Source organism: Gorilla gorilla, chromosome 11, assembly GCF_029281585.2.
Source record: "Gorilla gorilla gorilla isolate KB3781 chromosome 11, NHGRI_mGorGor1-v2.1_pri, whole genome shotgun sequence".
NCBI lineage: Eukaryota > Metazoa > Chordata > Mammalia > Primates > Hominidae > Gorilla > Gorilla gorilla.
This window is the reverse complement of record NC_073235.2, coordinates 71,472,436-71,490,652: the sequence shown is the minus strand read 5'-3', so window position 1 is coordinate 71,490,652 and position 18,217 is coordinate 71,472,436. Positions and strand designations below refer to the sequence as shown.

Genomic DNA, 18,217 nt, shown 5'->3' with positions numbered 1-18,217 from the left:
AAAAAAATACAGAAATTAACCAGACATGGTGGTGTACACCTGTAGTCCCAGCTACTTGGGAGGCTGAGGTGGGAGGATCACCTGATTCTGGGGAGGTTGAGGTTACAGTAAGCTGTGATCATGCTACTGCACTCCAGCCTGAATGACAGAGTGAGACCCTGTCTCAAAAAACAAATTAGTGTTGAAAAGTTATAAAGCATTATTCTAGAGATTAACTCCCAGTGAAAAGAAAAACCCAAATGGCCAAAATAATACAGTTGTCTAAAATGTAATTTTGTTTATTCTTTAATTTATCTGGTATTTATTGAGTACTTACTACGTGCCATGCTTTGATTTTTATAAAATAGCTACCAACTGAATAGCAAATCTTACTTTATGTGTTGTGGATTTGGTAAGATGGTGTTATTCTCAGTTGCTACCAAATCCATCAAGTAAAAAAGAGAATAGGATTTACAACCTCTTACTATCCTCTTTTCCCCACTTCTTTTGGTTTGTGGAGTGAGGTTCCTTATTTCTCGTAAAAAATTTCAGTAGCATATTTCTTCCACCATGAAAGACACTATCTTTTATTGTCAATAAAAGAGACAGTGTAGTGTTTTAAAAATGGTAGCAAACATAGGATAGACCTTCAGTTTGTGTCCTGCAAAAGGTTAAAAGTTCTCCATGAATTCAATTCTTGAGATGTAGGAAGGCAGTTTCAGAATGCCTGAGCTATATATGAGACAAAGCCCATTGTTAATGGCTAGATCATGGAATTACTGAAACCTATTCCTTGCATTGGACTTCCACACAGTTTCAGTTATCCATGTCTCACGGCTGTGAAGCTGACCAGTACGTCACAACACAGCATCTCAGCCACAGGGCAGATGGGTGAGTTACAGATGAGTTGGTGCAAACACTAGTTCCAAGCCTGGGGAGCTGGAAACAAAATTGTCTGGTCTACTTATTTGGAGACAGTTGCATTATTTTCTGATAAGGACATGTCATGTGACTCAAGGAAACACTTCAAACACAATACTAGATCTCTCTTATTCATATATTTATGTTGAAAATTCTTTTCTCTTGGGGCCAAGCTTACCTCACTATGCAATCCAAGCAGCAATCAGGCAGCTTTGTTAAGTATCGCCCTTTCAACACGTTTCATTGTCAGGTTAAAACAAACTTTAAAAAACTACACAAAGGTTATTGGAGATTTTTCTCCCTGAAGCTGCTCTGTGTTTGGGATGATTTTATGATCGTTTTGTAAAACCACTGCATCATGGCCTGTTTTAAACATTATAACTTGAGCTGTTTCTGCTGAAATTGACTCAAACGTTTTCTCTTCACAGGTATGAGAAAAATCTTGTGTTTGCCCAGCGTTGGGGAATTAGAAAAGGGATAGTGATGGGATTCTTTACTGGATTCGTGTGGTGTCTCATCTTTTTGTGCTATGCACTGGCCTTCTGGTACGGCTCCACACTTGTCCTGGATGAAGGAGAATATACACCAGGAACCCTCGTCCAGGTACCTTGGACTTATTGACCGAGACATAGCATTTCCTTCTGGTATCTCAGAAAAGTCCATGGATTAGATGTTTTGTTGATTACTTTGGTGTCTTCAGGAAAAAAGCATCAATGATTTTATGGAGTCTGTCTGTGGAAGCAAGTAATACCTTAAATTTTTTTTTATTTCCATAAATTTTTTGGGAAACGGGTGGTATCTGGTTACATGAGTAAGTCCTTTAGTGGTGATTTGTGAGATTTTGGTGCACCCATCGCCCAAGCAGTATACACTGAACCCAAGCTGTGGTCTTTTATCCTTCACTGCCTTCGTACCCTTTTCCGCTGAGTCCCCAAAGTCCATTGTATCATTCTTATGCCTTTGCATCCTCATAGCTTAGCTCCCACTTATGAGTGAGAACATGCAGTATTTGGTTTTCCATTCCTGAGTTACTTTACTTAGAATAACAGTCTCCAGTCCCATCCAGGTTGCTGTGAATGCCATTAATTCATTCCTTTTATTGCTGAGTAGTATTCTGTCATATATATATGTAATTATATATATCTGTGTATATATATACATATATGTTATATATATATATATCACAGTTTCTTCATCCACTTGTTGATTGATGGGCATTTGGGCTAGTTCCACAGTTTTGCAATTGTAAATTGTGCTGCTATAAACATGGGTGTGCAAGTATCTCTTTTGTATAATGACTTCTTTTCCTCTGGGTAGATACCCAGTAGTGGGATTGCTGGATCAAATGGTAGTTCTATGTTCAGTTCTTTAAGGAATTTCCATACTGTTTTCCACAGTTGTTGTACTAGTTTACATTCCCACCAACAGTGTAGAAGTGTTCCTTTTCACTACATCCATGCCAACATCTATTATGTTTTGATTTTTTTATTATAGCCATTCTTGCAAGATTAAGGTGGTATCACATTGTGGTTTTGATTTGTATTTCCCTGATCATTAGTGATGTTGAGCATTTTTTTCATATGTTTGTTGGCCATTTGTGTATCTTCTTCTGAGAATTGTCTATTCATGTCCTTAGCTCACTTTTTGAGTTTATTGTAGATTCCGGATATTAGTCCTTTGTCAGATGTGTAGATTGTGGAGATTTTCTCCCATCCTGTGGGTTGTCTGTTTACTCGTTGACTGTTCTTTATGCTGTGAAAAAGCTCTTTAGTTTAATTAAGTCTCACCTATTTATCTTTGTTTTTATTGCATTTGCTTTTGGGTTCTTGGTCATGAAATCTTTGCCTAGGCCAAAGTCTAGAAGGGCTTTTCCAATGTTATCTTCTAGAAATTTTATAGAGAAACAAATAATACTTATATATTTTATAGTAAAGGGATGCTAAACATTTGAATTGATGAGACCAGCAATTTAATAATTTCAAATTAACTGAACACTTTATAGCTATGAAATAATGATTTTCTGACTGAGTCCAAAAGAAAATATGCCATGAAAATGGAAACTCAGTGATCTCTCAGCTAAAAATTAACAGCTCGTATAACTGAGCTTTATGATAGTCCAAGATATATACTAATAAATGTACTTGTGAAACATAATGAGTTACTAAAATGCCAGGTCAATAACATCCTTAACTGAACAGGTGCTACAAATGTACTTTATTGCTCACTTGTGCTAAAGTAGCTAATGCCTTTAATTTTCATTGTCTTTACAGTTATTCATTCAATAAGTAATTATTCAGCATCTACTGTGTGCCACACTTAGAAAATGCAGGGGATTCAACAGTGAGCAACAGAAATGTGGTTTTGTTTTTGTTTTTGTTTTTGTTTGCCTTGATGGGATTTACAGTTTAATGGAGAAGACAAGCAATAAATAAGTAACCATGTAAATGAATACAGGCAAATAGAGACATGCTATTAGAGGACAGAGAACCTTGACAGTGAATAGCAGGATAACCAGGTGTGGCTGGGGTCCAGGAAGGCTTCTTATCCTGCTCCCTCTCCCAAGGCCTTTCCTCCTTAGCTTATGGCTCTCTCTTGTTGCAGTTGGACTCTGATCATTGTTTGAATTCTCAGCTAAATGCCACTTTCCCAGTCAGGCCTTTTACACTCACCCATTTTTTATTCTCTTTTGTGATCTGCTGTACTTTTTTTTCAAAGCACTTTTGTGACATTGAATATCTGCATTTATTTAGACTTGTGCCCACCCGTTTCTACCCTCAGACAGTAAAATCTATGAGGTCAGGGAAAGAACAAATGAAATATTTGTTTCATTTGCCCTGCAAGTAAATAGGGAGTAGTTTTATATCAAATTCTTAAGTAAAATTTTTTAGCTCCAGATTCTGGGTAGAGCAAACAATGAAAAATATCAAAACCTTGTATACCAGAAATTTGCTAGCTGAAAGCTTAAAATTCAAAATCTACTGCTTTAAGATAAATACATTGCCAGGGAAAATTGAGTAGGATTTTGATTTGCAAATGGAAGTGATTATCAGAGGTCAAACCATAATCATTCCAAACCACGGACTTTATTTCATTAAGAACATGATAATACACAAAGAACAACTTTTTCGATTCAGTTTATCTTTGCAGCATGAACAGCTGACATCTTTTGAACTTTGTTAAAGAAAATAAATATGATAATACAGGTTAACGTGTTTTGTAAACTTTAAAGAGATAGTATGGATGGGAAGTGTTACCAATTTTATAATTTAACCACTTCTTAACAACTTAGATACAGTTTTTACAGATTGGAAAAGCCACTGAAGTATTGCAGGTCCAGATTTTAACTATAGTCCCTTGTCTTTATTGATCCAATTCCTCCTAAGAACTTTGACATTTACCAAAATAGGGATATCAGTAGTTGGCTTTAGTCCTAGCTGCTTATACATACTTGCTATGCAAGAAGACAAGCATTGAGAAAACTTATTTTTCCTTTTGTTCCATGCCTACAAGGAGAGGATAGAGGTATACAATAATAATGGTTCAGAGGGAAAAGTGAATTGGTAAATTGAAAATCAAATAATACACAATTCCAACTGGAAGCACTTGAATAAAAATCCCTTTGGTAACTCTCTGTAGTAGGAATCCAATTTTATGTTTCTCATCTTTAAATTTCCTGCCCATTGTACAGTGAGCTACTCTACTTTTGTAAATAATTTATTCTTTCAACCAATATTTCTTGAGTCCTTGCTGGTCTCTAACATTTTAATCAACTGATTATTAACCTGTTACTCCCAACGTCTTTCTGTAAGCCTCTGCTTATATCTTAAGAGAAAATTTCCTTTGGGAAGATGAAATGCATCCTTTAACACTATATTCCTTGCTCTCTCTCTCTCTCTTCTCTCTCTCTCTCTCTCTCTCTCACTCTCTCTCTCTCTCAGGTCTTGGCCAAACTTCTGAGCAGCAAACTATGAAGGCTGAGTGTGCATGGGCTGAGTTGAGTGTTTTAATCCACAAAACTAATTAACGGTTTGGTTAATCCAGTACGTTTTGTGATACACAAAATCGTTACTGGCTGCATGGTAATTGGGCATAAATGGTAAGTAGTTCACATAAGTGACTGTAATTAGTATCACTTGTGCACAGAGAAAAAATGCACTCTGTGGTCTGGTAGGGAAAGATGAAGGGGACCTGAATGGTGCAGAAGGTTGTTCTTTCATGACCTTCTTGAGTTTCAGAATTCATTAATAAAAATAATCACATAGTGGAGTGTGACATTCATTCAGTATATACAAAGTGTCAAGCACTGAGTGACGTATTATGTAATAAAATTACTGCATGTAATGCTCTCAATCTCATTCCGTAATTGGTGTCATTATACTACCACTTAAAAATGAAATTGAAGCCATGAAGTCAAGAAATATTGAGAGGGATTTGAACTCAGGTCTCCCTGACTTTGAGGCCTACCTATTAACCACTGTTTTCCTGCCTCTGACTCTGTCTTCCCAGGGGCCACGGACCCCTTTTTCTCCAGCACACCCATAGCTTAATTGTTCCACAGCAGTCTCACTTCCCATCTCTCTGTCTACACTACTTCTGCTGTTCACAGGGCTAAAGAATATGATGTTGAGTGACAAGTGATGGCTTATTGGGATGTTGCTAGCTACTGTGATGATTTGGGAATGTGCTTTTGTCCTGTCTCACTCACTCCTCCCCATCCAGAGAGTCGTTCAAAGAGCTGGACCCCAAACTTCAATTTAGGCCTCCAGTCAGCCAGGAGTCAGCAAACTATGGTCGACAGGCCAAATCCAGCTCACTGCCTGTTTTTATAAATAACATTTTACTGGGACAGAGCCACAGTCACTTATTTACATATGTCTATGGCTGCTTTTATACTACGTGGCAGAACTGAGTAATTACTTCAGAGCCCATATGGCCTGAAAAGCCTAAAATATTTATTTGGCCCTTTTTCAGAAAATGTTTGCTGGCCCCGGATCTAGGGCAAATGGAAGGTTGCTTTGCTGAGGCAGGAAGACCTCTGATGCGTGTGGTCTTAAACTAAATTGGACCATAAGACGGGTTCTATCTGCTTCCTTTACCACCTCCTAAGTGTGGGACCTCAATACTTTCTTCACTGTCAGCATCATCATCACCAACATCATTACTACCATTGAAGTGACTAGCACTGGATTAATCATCTTTACACACATTATCTCATTTGATCCTGTAATAATCCTATGAAATATATGCTATCATTATCCCTGTGTTGCAGATGAAGAAATGGGGGCTTGAAAGATTACATAATCTGCCTATGGGAGGAACCACCTGCCATAATTGAGGACAAGGAAATGAAGAGATAATTTTTGTCCCTATGCATAGGCTGGGATTCTAGGGAGAAAGCGTGAGTGGACTAACCCACCACCCATGTAGGGCAGCCCTGGCCCTGTTAATCATCCTAATGTGTGGAATGAAGAGGTTACTGAAGAGGGAGAGACATGGCTGAGAGGCTCTGACACTTTCCATGGTTCAGACACTCCAGCCACAAGGAAGAAAGAGAAGCAGGAGAGACTCGGGCAATTTGTCTCAATGTGATACAACAAATGGGAAGGGTCTGGCCTATAGAAACCATCACAGACCAGGATCATTTGATCACCTGAAAAAGATTACATTCATGCAGGGCCACTCTTTGGCTTGGCAATAGACTGTGGCCAATGAAACATCCTCTATGCGAGTCACAAGAGTAGGACCATTCTTTGGTTGACAGGGTAGAGAGGAGGAGACTGGTATTCCTTCTGGAGGCCAACTTGAGGATTTGCCTCATTGTCTCTTCCTCACCTTTATAAACAGTGCTGATAATAAAAACAGAGTGCTATTTGGTAGGAACATCTGGGCATGATCAGGTAGCCTTCCCCTAAGGTAATGAGATGACTGCATTGGTGAGTCAAAGAACAGCTGCCCCAAGTCTGCACAGGAACCTGACCACTCCACCTGCATATAGCCAGCAACAGGTGAGTCTGGGAGCTAGGTAGAATGGCAGTCAAAAGCCTGGATTCAAATTCTGCTCTACTACTTATGACATGTTGTAACCTAGTGCAAATTGGGAGCCCCCATACCTGTCTGTTCACTCTTCTGTTGTAAGGATAAAATGAAATAATACAGATAAAACACTTAGAAACATACCTGTTATTATTGTTATTATTACTGTTATTCATAGTAGTTGCAGTAGTTAGCCCAGTGACTACTATAATAGTAGCATTAATATAGCGGTAACAACAGTAGCAGGTTGGTTTTGCATGTACCAGCCTCTAGAATAGTCAGGCTGATCTTAGTGTCTGTATTGTTTTTGGCAACCTTTAACCAGAAAATCACTATAAGGCTGATTATATAATGAATTCAATTATCAAATCACTATTCAAGTCCACTTTGGGTCTACAAGCTACCTTGCTTAGACTTCTTACTCATTTCAAAACAGTTCTACTTTGTAGAAGAGTAATATTCAGGAAAAAATAAAGTGGTCTTTTAAATCATAACAGTGGAAAAATTGGAGATGCTTTACAGAACAAAAATTATTTTGGGTATTTCCAAACAGCCAAAGAGCTAGCTTTTGAACCAGCAGAAGAGAATTTCTGATAACTCTCTGAGTTAACATGGAAGACCCAAATGATAGTAATTACTATTTACACATTAACAAAAACACATGAAAAATCTCTCTCTTTTCATTTCAGATTTTCCTCAGTGTCATAGTAGGAGCTTTAAATCTTGGCAATGCCTCTCCTTGTTTGGAAGCCTTTGCAACTGGACGTGCAGCAGCCACCAGCATTTTTGAGACAATAGACAGGGTATGTATAAGCCAAAAGTAAAGGCCATTAACAGGTGGGGGCTGGGGGTGGGGCACAGAATGAACTCCTGAAGAATTTACCTTAAAGTTAAAAATATAAGAAGCTATCACAAGGCCCTTAATTCAGCAACACTTATTCAATGCTATCATGTGCTGGTGCCAATTCTTTTTTTTTTTTTTTTTTTTTTGAGATGGAGTTTCGCTCTTGTTGCCCAGGCTGGAGTGCAGTGGCACAATCTCGGCTCACTGCAACCCCCTCCTCCCAGGTTCGAGCGATTCTCCTGCCTCAAGGGAGTGAATGCAACAGGGAACTAGAACAAGTAAGACCCCTGTTCTTTACTCATGCTGGGAGAGGACAGGCAGTAAAGAAGTATGCACATTCAAAGATAAGACAATAGCAGAGAGTGGTAAGTAAATAAAGGAAATAAAATAGGGCAATGGGACAGCGACTGGGGTGGGAGAAGGAGTCTTTAAATTGGGTGGTGGTGACAGTATCTCTGAGGAGGTAGCATTTGAGTGGAGAACTGAAGAAGAGTCAGCCATACAAATGGGGATTGGAGGGGGTGGGGCATGGGAAGTAAGAGCAGGGAGGGCATTCATGGAAGAGAGGCCCCCAGGTTGGAAAAGGCTGCTGATTTAAAGAAGCTGAAACAAGCCCAGTGCAACTGAATAGAGTGAACAAGGGGCAGAGGCTGGAGGCATGGGAAGGGCCTACTATGCAGGACTTCAAGACCATGTCCATAAAATTCACTTATCTTCTAAATATGGCAAAAAGGGATTTTACTGGTTAGTCTATGGAAGCACACTGGAGGCCAAGCTAGGGAGTCAAAATCCAAGAACAGGCCAGGCATGGTGGCTCTTGCCTGTAATCCCAGTACTTTGGGAGGCCAAGGTGGGCGTGTCGCCTGAGCCCAGGAGTTCAAGACCAGCCTGGGAAACATGGTGAAAACCTGTCTCTACTAAGAACACAAAAATTAGCCAGTCAAGATGGCATGTGCCTGTAGTCCCAGCTATTCAAGAGGCTGAGGTGGGAGGATCACCTGAGCCCAGGGTGGCCGAGGCTGCAGTGAGCCATGATTGCGCCACTGCACTCCAGCCTGGGCAACAGAGTGAGAAGGTGTCTCAAAAAACAAACAAACAGAAAACCAAGAACAGAAGGGGAAGTTGGCAATCTGTTGTTCTTTCTCTTTAAAAAAAAAATGCCCTGAGCTGAGTCCAAAGCAAGCCCTGGAAATCCAGAGGTGATTTGTGGGTTCCCTGAACCTGTTTGGTTCACTGTCCGCTGTTTGATACTCTTTCGCCAAACAGTGAAGTTGTAACCTACTAAGGAAGTGACTCATTGCTTTATCTGTTTTATAATTTGGGGTTTCATATATTGGAGTACAGAGAGATTGTTGAAAACCACATAAAAATGTTCATCGATGGCCAGGCATGGTGGCTCACACCTGTAATCCCAGCACTTTGGGAGGCCAAGTCGGGAGGATAGCTTGAGCCCAGGAGTTTGAGACAAGCCTGGGCAACCCTGTCTCTACAAAAAATTTAAAAAGTAGCCGGGTGTGGTGGCACATGCCTATAGTCCCAGCTAGTCAGGAGGTTGATACGGGAGGATGGCCTAAGCCCAGGAGTTTGAAGATGCAGTGAGCTATGATCACACTACTGCACTCTGGCCTGGGTGACAGAGTGAAACCCTGTCTCTGAAAAAAAAAAAAAAAAAAGTCGATTTATTCAAATTCTACCTCTTTCTTAAGATTGTTATATGCTCAAATAAGATGATGACTCTAAAAGTGCCCTGAAACTAAAAAATTAAGGCATTTGAAAATTATTTCTTACTTTTATTAGCAACCCAATAAGGAGGTAGATTACATTATACTCCTCAATAGAGCTAAAGTGATTGATATGGTTTGGCTTTATGTCCCCACCCAAATCTTATCTTGAACTGTAATCCCCATGTGTCGAGGGACAGACCTGGTGGGAAGTCATTGGATCATAGGAGCATTTTCCGCCATGCTGTTCTTGTGATAGTGAGGGAGTTCTCATGAGATCTGACGGTTTTAAAGTGGCAGTTTCCTCTATGCGCTCTCTCCTGCCACCATGTAAGACATGCTTTGCTTCCCCTTTGCCTTCAGCCATGGTTGTAAGTTTCCTGAGGCCTCCCCAGCCATTTGGAACTATGAATCAATTAAAACTCTTTTCTTTCTAAATTACCCAGTCTCAGGTATTCTTTATAGCGGTGTGAAAATGGACTAATACAGTGATGAATTTCCATCACTAGTTATGGACAAGGGAAGAAGATGATGCTGGAGTGTTGTGGTAGCAGAAAGAGGCCCTCACTTTTCTCTGATTAACCAGAGTGCTTAAATTCTAGATTGGGCTTGTTGCTAGCAAAAGAGGTGAAATTCAGGACAACAATTGAAAGGTGGTAGCATTTGAACACATCATTTAGGAACACTCAGTTTTAATCATCATCTACCAGGGATACTCAAAAGAATACCCTCGGACCCCCGATTGGTTGACTAGTTGCCTGGTCTTAGAAACTTAATCTTTCTGCAATTCCTCCACTTCTTCAACTGAAAATGGGCATATCACAAGTCTAGTTTGGTGACGGTGACAATTATGTAAATAAAAGTATAAAAACACCTAGTACATTGTCTCCTATATTATCTTAGTAATATAGTAATATATAATATATAATAATATTGTTAACATATATTATACATTTATAATATTAATACAATATATTATGTATTATATATGTATTATGATATAATTGCACATATTATATAATATCTCAGTAATAACACGATAAATAATAGCAATTAAATAAATTAAATATGTATTATGTTAATATATAATATCTCAGTAATATCTCAAGAAGTAGTGATTATTCTCACTATTATTAATAAACGTTTAATGAGTAAACATCTTTGGCGTATCTCTGCAATGTTTTATCTGGTTGCTGTTCTAAGTAAATTCAAATTAAGATACATGCAAACTAAGAGGCACAATAAATGTATACATCTTCATTTGAATTTACTCATAAAACAGAGCAACAACCAGATAAAACATTGCAGAGATACGCCAAAGATGTTTATTTGAATTTACAATTTGAATTGAGTTGTGCATCTTAGTTTGAGTTTACGCTGTGTCCCTTTCGTATTTCACTCCAGAAACCCATCATTGACTGCATGTCAGAAGATGGTTACAAGTTGGATCGAATCAAGGGTGAAATTGAATTCCATAATGTGACCTTCCACTATCCTTCCAGACCAGAGGTGAAGGTGAGTGCTGGTCTTTTCCCCAGAATAGTAAATGTTTTCTTCTTCGATGATTTATTTGCATAACCACAAATTGCTCATTTTCTGAGGCCTGACTCTGTTTCCAGGAATAGGGAATGGAGGTGTCTTTCTCTGAAAGTATCCTCGGGTGTTGGCTTATCTCAGGCAACAGACCACATTCCTTTGTGATAACCATAATGTGCAAATCCCCTGGTTGGGACACAGTCTGGCAGTACATTCAGGCTAAATGAACTGTATGACGCTCTGTTGAAATGGGTGGCAGGTCCTGTCTTCCCATGCAAGTGCTAGATAAATGACAAGGCAATTAGAACAATCAAGAAGCACAGGTTCTTCCCAACCTTCGCAGAGACTGCAGAAAGTGGAAGACACTGAGTATAGGGTATGAAGTGGCAAAGGAAAGCTGCCATTATGTAGGTTTTTACTTCCCATCTGTAAATTTACTAGGTCACTGCATCAGCCCTTATAGGAAGGTATCCTTGCGATATTATGCTCACGTGTCTTGTTCAGGGCACATGGTGAAAAAAGTTATTTCCTGCCTTTAAATTATCTTTACAGGCAATTTACTCTACAAGAAAATTAGGATCTACTACCCCTGAATAAATTGGCTTTGAAATTAGACTTATTCCTCATTTTCAACAGAGTATCTCTAGCCACTCTCTCTTAATAATATTTCTGTTATCTGCACAGAACTAAATCCCATTTTGTTAGACTAACTTAATTCTGACACCACATACCTATCATATATATATGTGATATATATGATATATATGTGATATATATATCACATATCTGTGATATATATATGATATATATATCATTCTCTCTTTGAATATATGAATATATACAGAGAGAAGGTAAACATATATATAATGCAGGTAAATATTTATATAATATAATATTTGTAATATATAATACATAAATATATGATATGTAAATATTTATATATTTATCTATAAATATTTTAAATATAAAAATATATAAATATTTATATATTTATCTATAAATATATAAAAATTTATATATTTATCTATATATTTAAATATTTATAGATAAATATATAAATATTTAAATATTCATATATTTATCTATATTTTATATCTATATATACATACCTACATTATCAGTATGTAGGTAAATATAAATATATCTATAAATATATATAACAAATGTACAAATATAAGTGTATATCTCTATTTACCTTCATTATATACATAAATATATAAAACATAAGTAAATATATATTCTGATTACATACTTAAAGTATATTTTTATTATCTATTACATATGTACCTAAACATCAAATGTTATAACATATGTAAAGGTGCTTTGTAAGCTATGAATTACAAAGTAATACACACTCAGTAAATATTTTTGAATGAATAGCCAAAACTTATACTACGTTGCTGGAAAGTAATTGCGGTTTTTGCCATTACTGTTAATAGTGAAATAAAATCTTCTTACTTAAACCTATATGTATTTATTCATAGTACGAGTATGTTTTTAACCCTCTGTGTGCCACATTGTACTGGTGCTATAATGATAAAAAAGCACATTTGATGCCTGCTTGCTCTGGGAGCTTACAGTCCAATACAGGCCAGTAAGTGAAAATGTATTTGCAAGTTTGACTCCTAGTGTGAAATGAAAGGCGTGAGGTTTTGTGACACAGAGGACCCCAAACCACATTTTCCATAATCAGTACAAAAATCACCTCTTAATTGGTGAAAATATTTGACAGATAGTTATGAATTAGCTTCTCATTCTTTCCTCGCAAGACCTACTAGCCAGCATTCAGCCTCTACCTAGCAAACACACCATGTATATTTATTAAGTTTATTCAAATGGTATGTTCATACACCGTACACATGATGGACGGCTTAAAATCTGCAAACTTCCTTACTGTTAATCCATGATCAGTAAATTAGTACTATATTTCTAACTTAATGGGTTTTTTTTCTTTAATTGGCATAGTCTCCTTATCCTAGTATGTCAGGAGTATTTTAAATTAGATTTGGGGACATAATTTTAAAAGTTAACATGTCTTATTTACTTCACCTGTGTTAATGTGCATCATTTTATTTCTTGGTCATGGCTCTCAGTTAAATAATTAAGTAATGTGCTAAATGCCAAAACCTCATCCTTGCCAATGTTTTCTTTTACTGGTTGTTGATGGATTTCAGTGGGCGTTGCTTTGGGGGCATACATAAACGCACACACAGACACCGAGTATCAACACAAAGCATCTGCACCTGTAGCCTAATTGTTTGATTTGGTAAACAGTGACAATCTGAACTTTGCTGTTTTCTTTCTTCTCCAGATTCTAAATGACCTCCACATGGTCATTAAACCAGGGGAAATGACAGCTCTGGTAGGACCCAGTGGAGCTGGAAAAAGTACAGCACTGCAACTCATTCAGCGATTCTATGACCCCTGTGAAGGAATGGTGGGTGTCTTCCAGAAACTCCTCAATACATGGGGACAGTAAAGTGCAAATGGCAGTATATTGATCAAACAGAAAGGTGTAGCATACATTGAGGCTGTCCTGGCATGCATAGTTAACTTAATGATTTGTTACTGAATTGATGGGACACGCTTCCTACATGGTAACAGTGTTCAATGAATAACCAGTCAATTCCTCACTGTATAATGTAACTGAATGTGCAGATACAGTCAGATGTGGCATAGCAACATTTCAGTCAGTGATTGATTTCATGTATGATGGTGGTTCCATAAGATTATAATGGAACATATATAGAAATCTGATATATGTCACTTGATGTTGGCATTGCAGATCAAGTTAAGAGAAATGATTGATATTTAGTAATGGTGCTAGGACATTTGGAAATATATGTATATATATATATATGCCATCTAAATTTGTGTAACTACACTGTGATGTTTGCCAATGATGAAACCGCCTAAGGACACATTTCTCAGAACGTATCCCCATCGCTTAGCTATGCATAACTGTACATTTAAAATGCTATTGCTGCCTCTTCAGTGAACTGTCTATTCCACTTTTTTCTTTGTATTATAACGAAAATATTATTGTGTCCTTAAGTTCTCCAGACACTAAATATAGGAATAATAACAGGGCTTGAAATTAAGAGAGAGCAGTCCTAAGAAACTAAGAAAAATGAGTATTAGTAATTGTCATTTATTTATCACATATTATGTGTCAGATACTTTATTAAAATGATTACTTATTGTCACAATGACCCCCAAAGGTACATAGGCCATTTGACAAACAAGGAAGCAGAGAGTCAGAGAGATGGAAACTTGTCTAGGGTCATTCATCAGGTAAATGACCAAGTCAGGATTGAATCCAGGTGTGTTGGGTTCCAAAGCCCATGCTCTTTTCACTCTGTCTCAAAATTATTCTTGTCAGCATCTCCTTGATGCCTTGAGATGGAATCGTTTAACTATTTAATGGCTTCAACAAACTGAGTTCTCTGTCATGCATATAATATTACACAGGCATGGCAAACATAACAGAGTTTTCCTTTTTCACAGACATCTCATCTCTGATTGGGTATTCTTTACTACCTACCACCATAACTGCACTCTGAATATATAGAAATAGTTTCTTGATGTCAGATTTTTACATTTTTACTAATAGTGATTTTTATTTGCTCCCACTGATAGTTTCACTTGCTTTTTAACAGCAAAGTGTTATTTGATGAATCTGGACAGAAAGTAAGACTTACTATAAATCATATATACAAGATAGCGATCATTGTTTATTTTTATTATATCTTTTGAGTCCATTTTTGTCAAAAGTCAAAAAATATAAAAATATTTAAAACATAGTGAATAACTGACTCTACTCTTTACTGGAATCAAAAATTTGTCCATTCCTGGGCCAATGGTGTTAAATTAAGTGAACTTTATTTACATCATTTATGTTTCTACAATGAATTGTTCTGCAGCTATACTTGATTTCAATTACATGTTATCATCCTTATATAAAGAACCACATTTCAAGAGGAATTGTTTCCATTAGAATCTTATTGGCCTCTATTTTTTCTGCCCGTTGGTCAAGTATGACATAATATTATGATTCAGAACCCTGAAAGATTCCAAAAGTTGTGATGTTGTGCCCATGCTCTCTAGGTGACCGTGGATGGCCATGACATTCGCTCTCTTAACATTCAGTGGCTTAGAGATCAGATTGGGATAGTGGAGCAAGAGCCAGTTCTGTTCTCTACCACCATTGCAGAAAATATTCGCTATGGCAGAGAAGATGCAACAATGGAAGACATAGTCCAAGCTGCCAAGGAGGCCAATGCCTACAACTTCATCATGGACCTGCCACAGGTACCCCTAGCCATACATTCCTGGGAGAAACCAAGAGGTCATAGAAGGAAAAAAAGTTGCACAATTATACACATTTCTTTTCATATGATTCCCAAGTCATTAAATTCTTAAGCCATGTTTTAGTTTCATGCCTGAAAAAGTACCATGAGTGTTTCCTTTCATCTGAAAACACATTGTTTATGTGTTCAAATCTATCAAAAAAGGAGGTTTTCTTTTGAAAAGCTCACTTTGTTGGTAATATATTAAACATCTACCAAACTGGGGAACTATCTTTTTTAAAACTCCTTTGACATAGATCCAATGTCCTTATTCCTTTTATTAAGCATTTGTCTAAGCAGATGCTAAATGTCATGTGGCAATAACTTGCACAATAATCTCATGACAGCTACTCATAATTTTCTTGTGCTTAGGCAGCTAATATTGTGTCAAAAACAATTCGTTGTATATCTCCATTCTAAGCAACAACAACTACAAAAACCAACTCCTCAGCATTATACTTCAATGGATTTTGCCACCGATGGCCTGCTAAGTCAAAGAAGAGTTATTATAAAGGGTTAACACGTAAACGGTTCTTACTACATACCAGGCACTGTTCTAAGCACTTCACACCTCTTAACTCATTAAACCCTCACAACAACCCTGTTAAGCAGCTAATATTATTAGCTCCATCTAAAGATAGAAAACTGAGGTTCTAAGAGGTCAAATAGCTTGCTCAAGATTATACAGCAAGTAAATGGGAAAGACAAGGTTCATACTGAGGTGATCTGCCTTCAGAAGAGTCAGTGATCTTGAACACTTCCCTTTCAGCCTTCTAAATTCTCTTTATGAATAGGATTGCAGCTGTGGCTATGATATAGCCTAGTAGTTAAAGAGTATAAAGCTTTAGAGTCAGATTGCCTTGATACAAATCCCAGCTTCTCTATTTACAAGCTTTACAAACTTTCTCAAGTTACTTTGGGCCCAGTGTTTCCTTATTCATCAGTTGCAAATAGCAGCACCTGCCTCATAAGGTATCTATGAGAACTAAAAGAGATGTTATGTGTAAAAAGCTCAGAACCGTGCTTTATTCATGGTAGGGGCTCAATTCATGTTGGTTAGTAAGAAGCAAGATAAGTGTCTGACCACTAACACCTAATTATTAGATTCCAATGTTGTGCTAGGCCTGTGAGATAATCAGTAACCATCTTTTGTCAATGATAATCCTTATAAAGCTAGTTTGGCCTTTTATTCATAACATAAAAACAGCCTTTGCATTATATTTTGCTGTGTTGTCTAACAGGAGAAAAGAGACACGGATTTGCTCTGTGCTTTAATCCTCTGAGATAGATATTTAGGACCGTGACCAATTTTTATTTTGGTTGAAAAATCTTATTTGAAGTTGAGCTAAAGAGGAATATTTACACAGCCCAGTAAACCCTGGAATAAAAGCATAAATCAATTCCTTTATTTCACACATAAATATTGATTAGACAATAACCCATCTGGGGAAGGGATATTTCTTTCAGTGGAAGTCGGAGCAGTGAAAATTCGTGCTTGAGAAGAAAACTATGACAGAAAGGACATTGTAGTGGATCACTGTCAGAAGCCATCAAATTCTTTTCCCTTCATGACTGGTGTCACCTTCCATCTAGCAATTTGACACCCTTGTTGGAGAAGGAGGAGGCCAGATGAGTGGTGGCCAGAAACAAAGGGTAGCCATCGCCAGAGCCCTCATCCGAAATCCCAAGATTCTGCTTTTGGACATGGCCACCTCAGCTCTGGACAATGAGAGTGAAGCCATGGTGCAAGAAGCGCTGAGTAAGGTTTGTGGAAGTCTTAGTCCATTTTACAGGTCCATGTGGAAATGCTTGTGCTGCTGCAGGAAAGGCAGCTCCTTGTGGGGTGGGAGGGATGGGAGTAGTTGATACTACATGGGTTCATGCATCTAGTCTGATTGTTTAGAAAATATTAGCTGACTACAATCTTCCTCACAGTTGAACAGAAGAAAGTTATAATTTGTTTCCAAAAGCTACACAGGTAAAAGTTTAACTCTTGTTAAGACTAGCTTATGATATTTTTTAAGTTACCTAAAAAATTGTTTTTAGCTGTTGATTAATGGCAGCAACAGGGCCAGTGTGTGTTGGGGTTTATGGCTGCAAGAAAATGTGCTGGCCTTTTCTAATGTCTGCACAGCCTATTTAAGAATATTCCCAGGGACCAAGGATCTAACTTTCCTATGGATTCTGAAATGATCCAAAGGTCAGTGTCAGCTCTGTCTCACAGTTTTGTTTAATGGTGCACTGTACATTCTTACAGATTCAGCATGGGCACACAATCATTTCAATTGCTCATCGCTTGTCTACGGTCAGAGCTGCAGATACCATCATTGGTTTTGAACATGGCACTGCAGTGGAAAGAGGGACCCATGAAGAATTACTGGAAAGGAAAGGTGTTTACTTCACTCTAGTGACTTTGCAAAGCCAGGGAAATCAAGCTCTTAATGAAGAGGACATAAAGGGCAAGTGCTTTTTCCCTATACTTGTATGTTATATTAAATAGTTAATGTCTATAGTGCTTTACGGTTTTCTATGTATTTCAATACTCACTGTTCTCCCAACAACCCTGGCAGGCGTTATATAGATGGTAAAGGAAACAACTGAAGCTCAGGAAGCTAAGCTATCTGATCAAGTTACAGCACTAAAACCAAGGCTTCTAACTTTCAATTCCATCCCCTCTTTTTTTTTTTTTTTTTTACCCTGTGCAAATAGAAGAGGCTTCCTAGAGTGTGTTCCGCACGCAGTAGAAGCTTCATGCTTATTGGCTGAGTGAATTAATCAATGACAAGAAAGTATAATACTTATTTTCAAATGTAGATAGATACTTCAGGTTCTAG

General features: G+C 37.6%; 1 protein-coding gene across 1 annotated transcript in view; it reads left to right on the top strand.

Annotated features, from left to right (window-relative positions):
* ABCB11 (ATP binding cassette subfamily B member 11) overlaps positions 1-18,217 on the top strand; it is a 162,560-nt gene that overhangs the window by 90,612 nt on the left and 53,731 nt on the right. Inside the window, exons 11-17 of the mRNA XM_019022771.4 lie at positions 1,329-1,503; positions 7,623-7,736; positions 10,903-11,013; positions 13,346-13,471; positions 15,142-15,345; positions 16,977-17,147; positions 17,641-17,842. Of these exons, the coding sequence (XP_018878316.3) occupies positions 1,329-1,503; positions 7,623-7,736; positions 10,903-11,013; positions 13,346-13,471; positions 15,142-15,345; positions 16,977-17,147; positions 17,641-17,842 (1,103 nt within the window). The remainder of the gene's footprint in view (positions 1-1,328; positions 1,504-7,622; positions 7,737-10,902; positions 11,014-13,345; positions 13,472-15,141; positions 15,346-16,976; positions 17,148-17,640; positions 17,843-18,217) is intronic.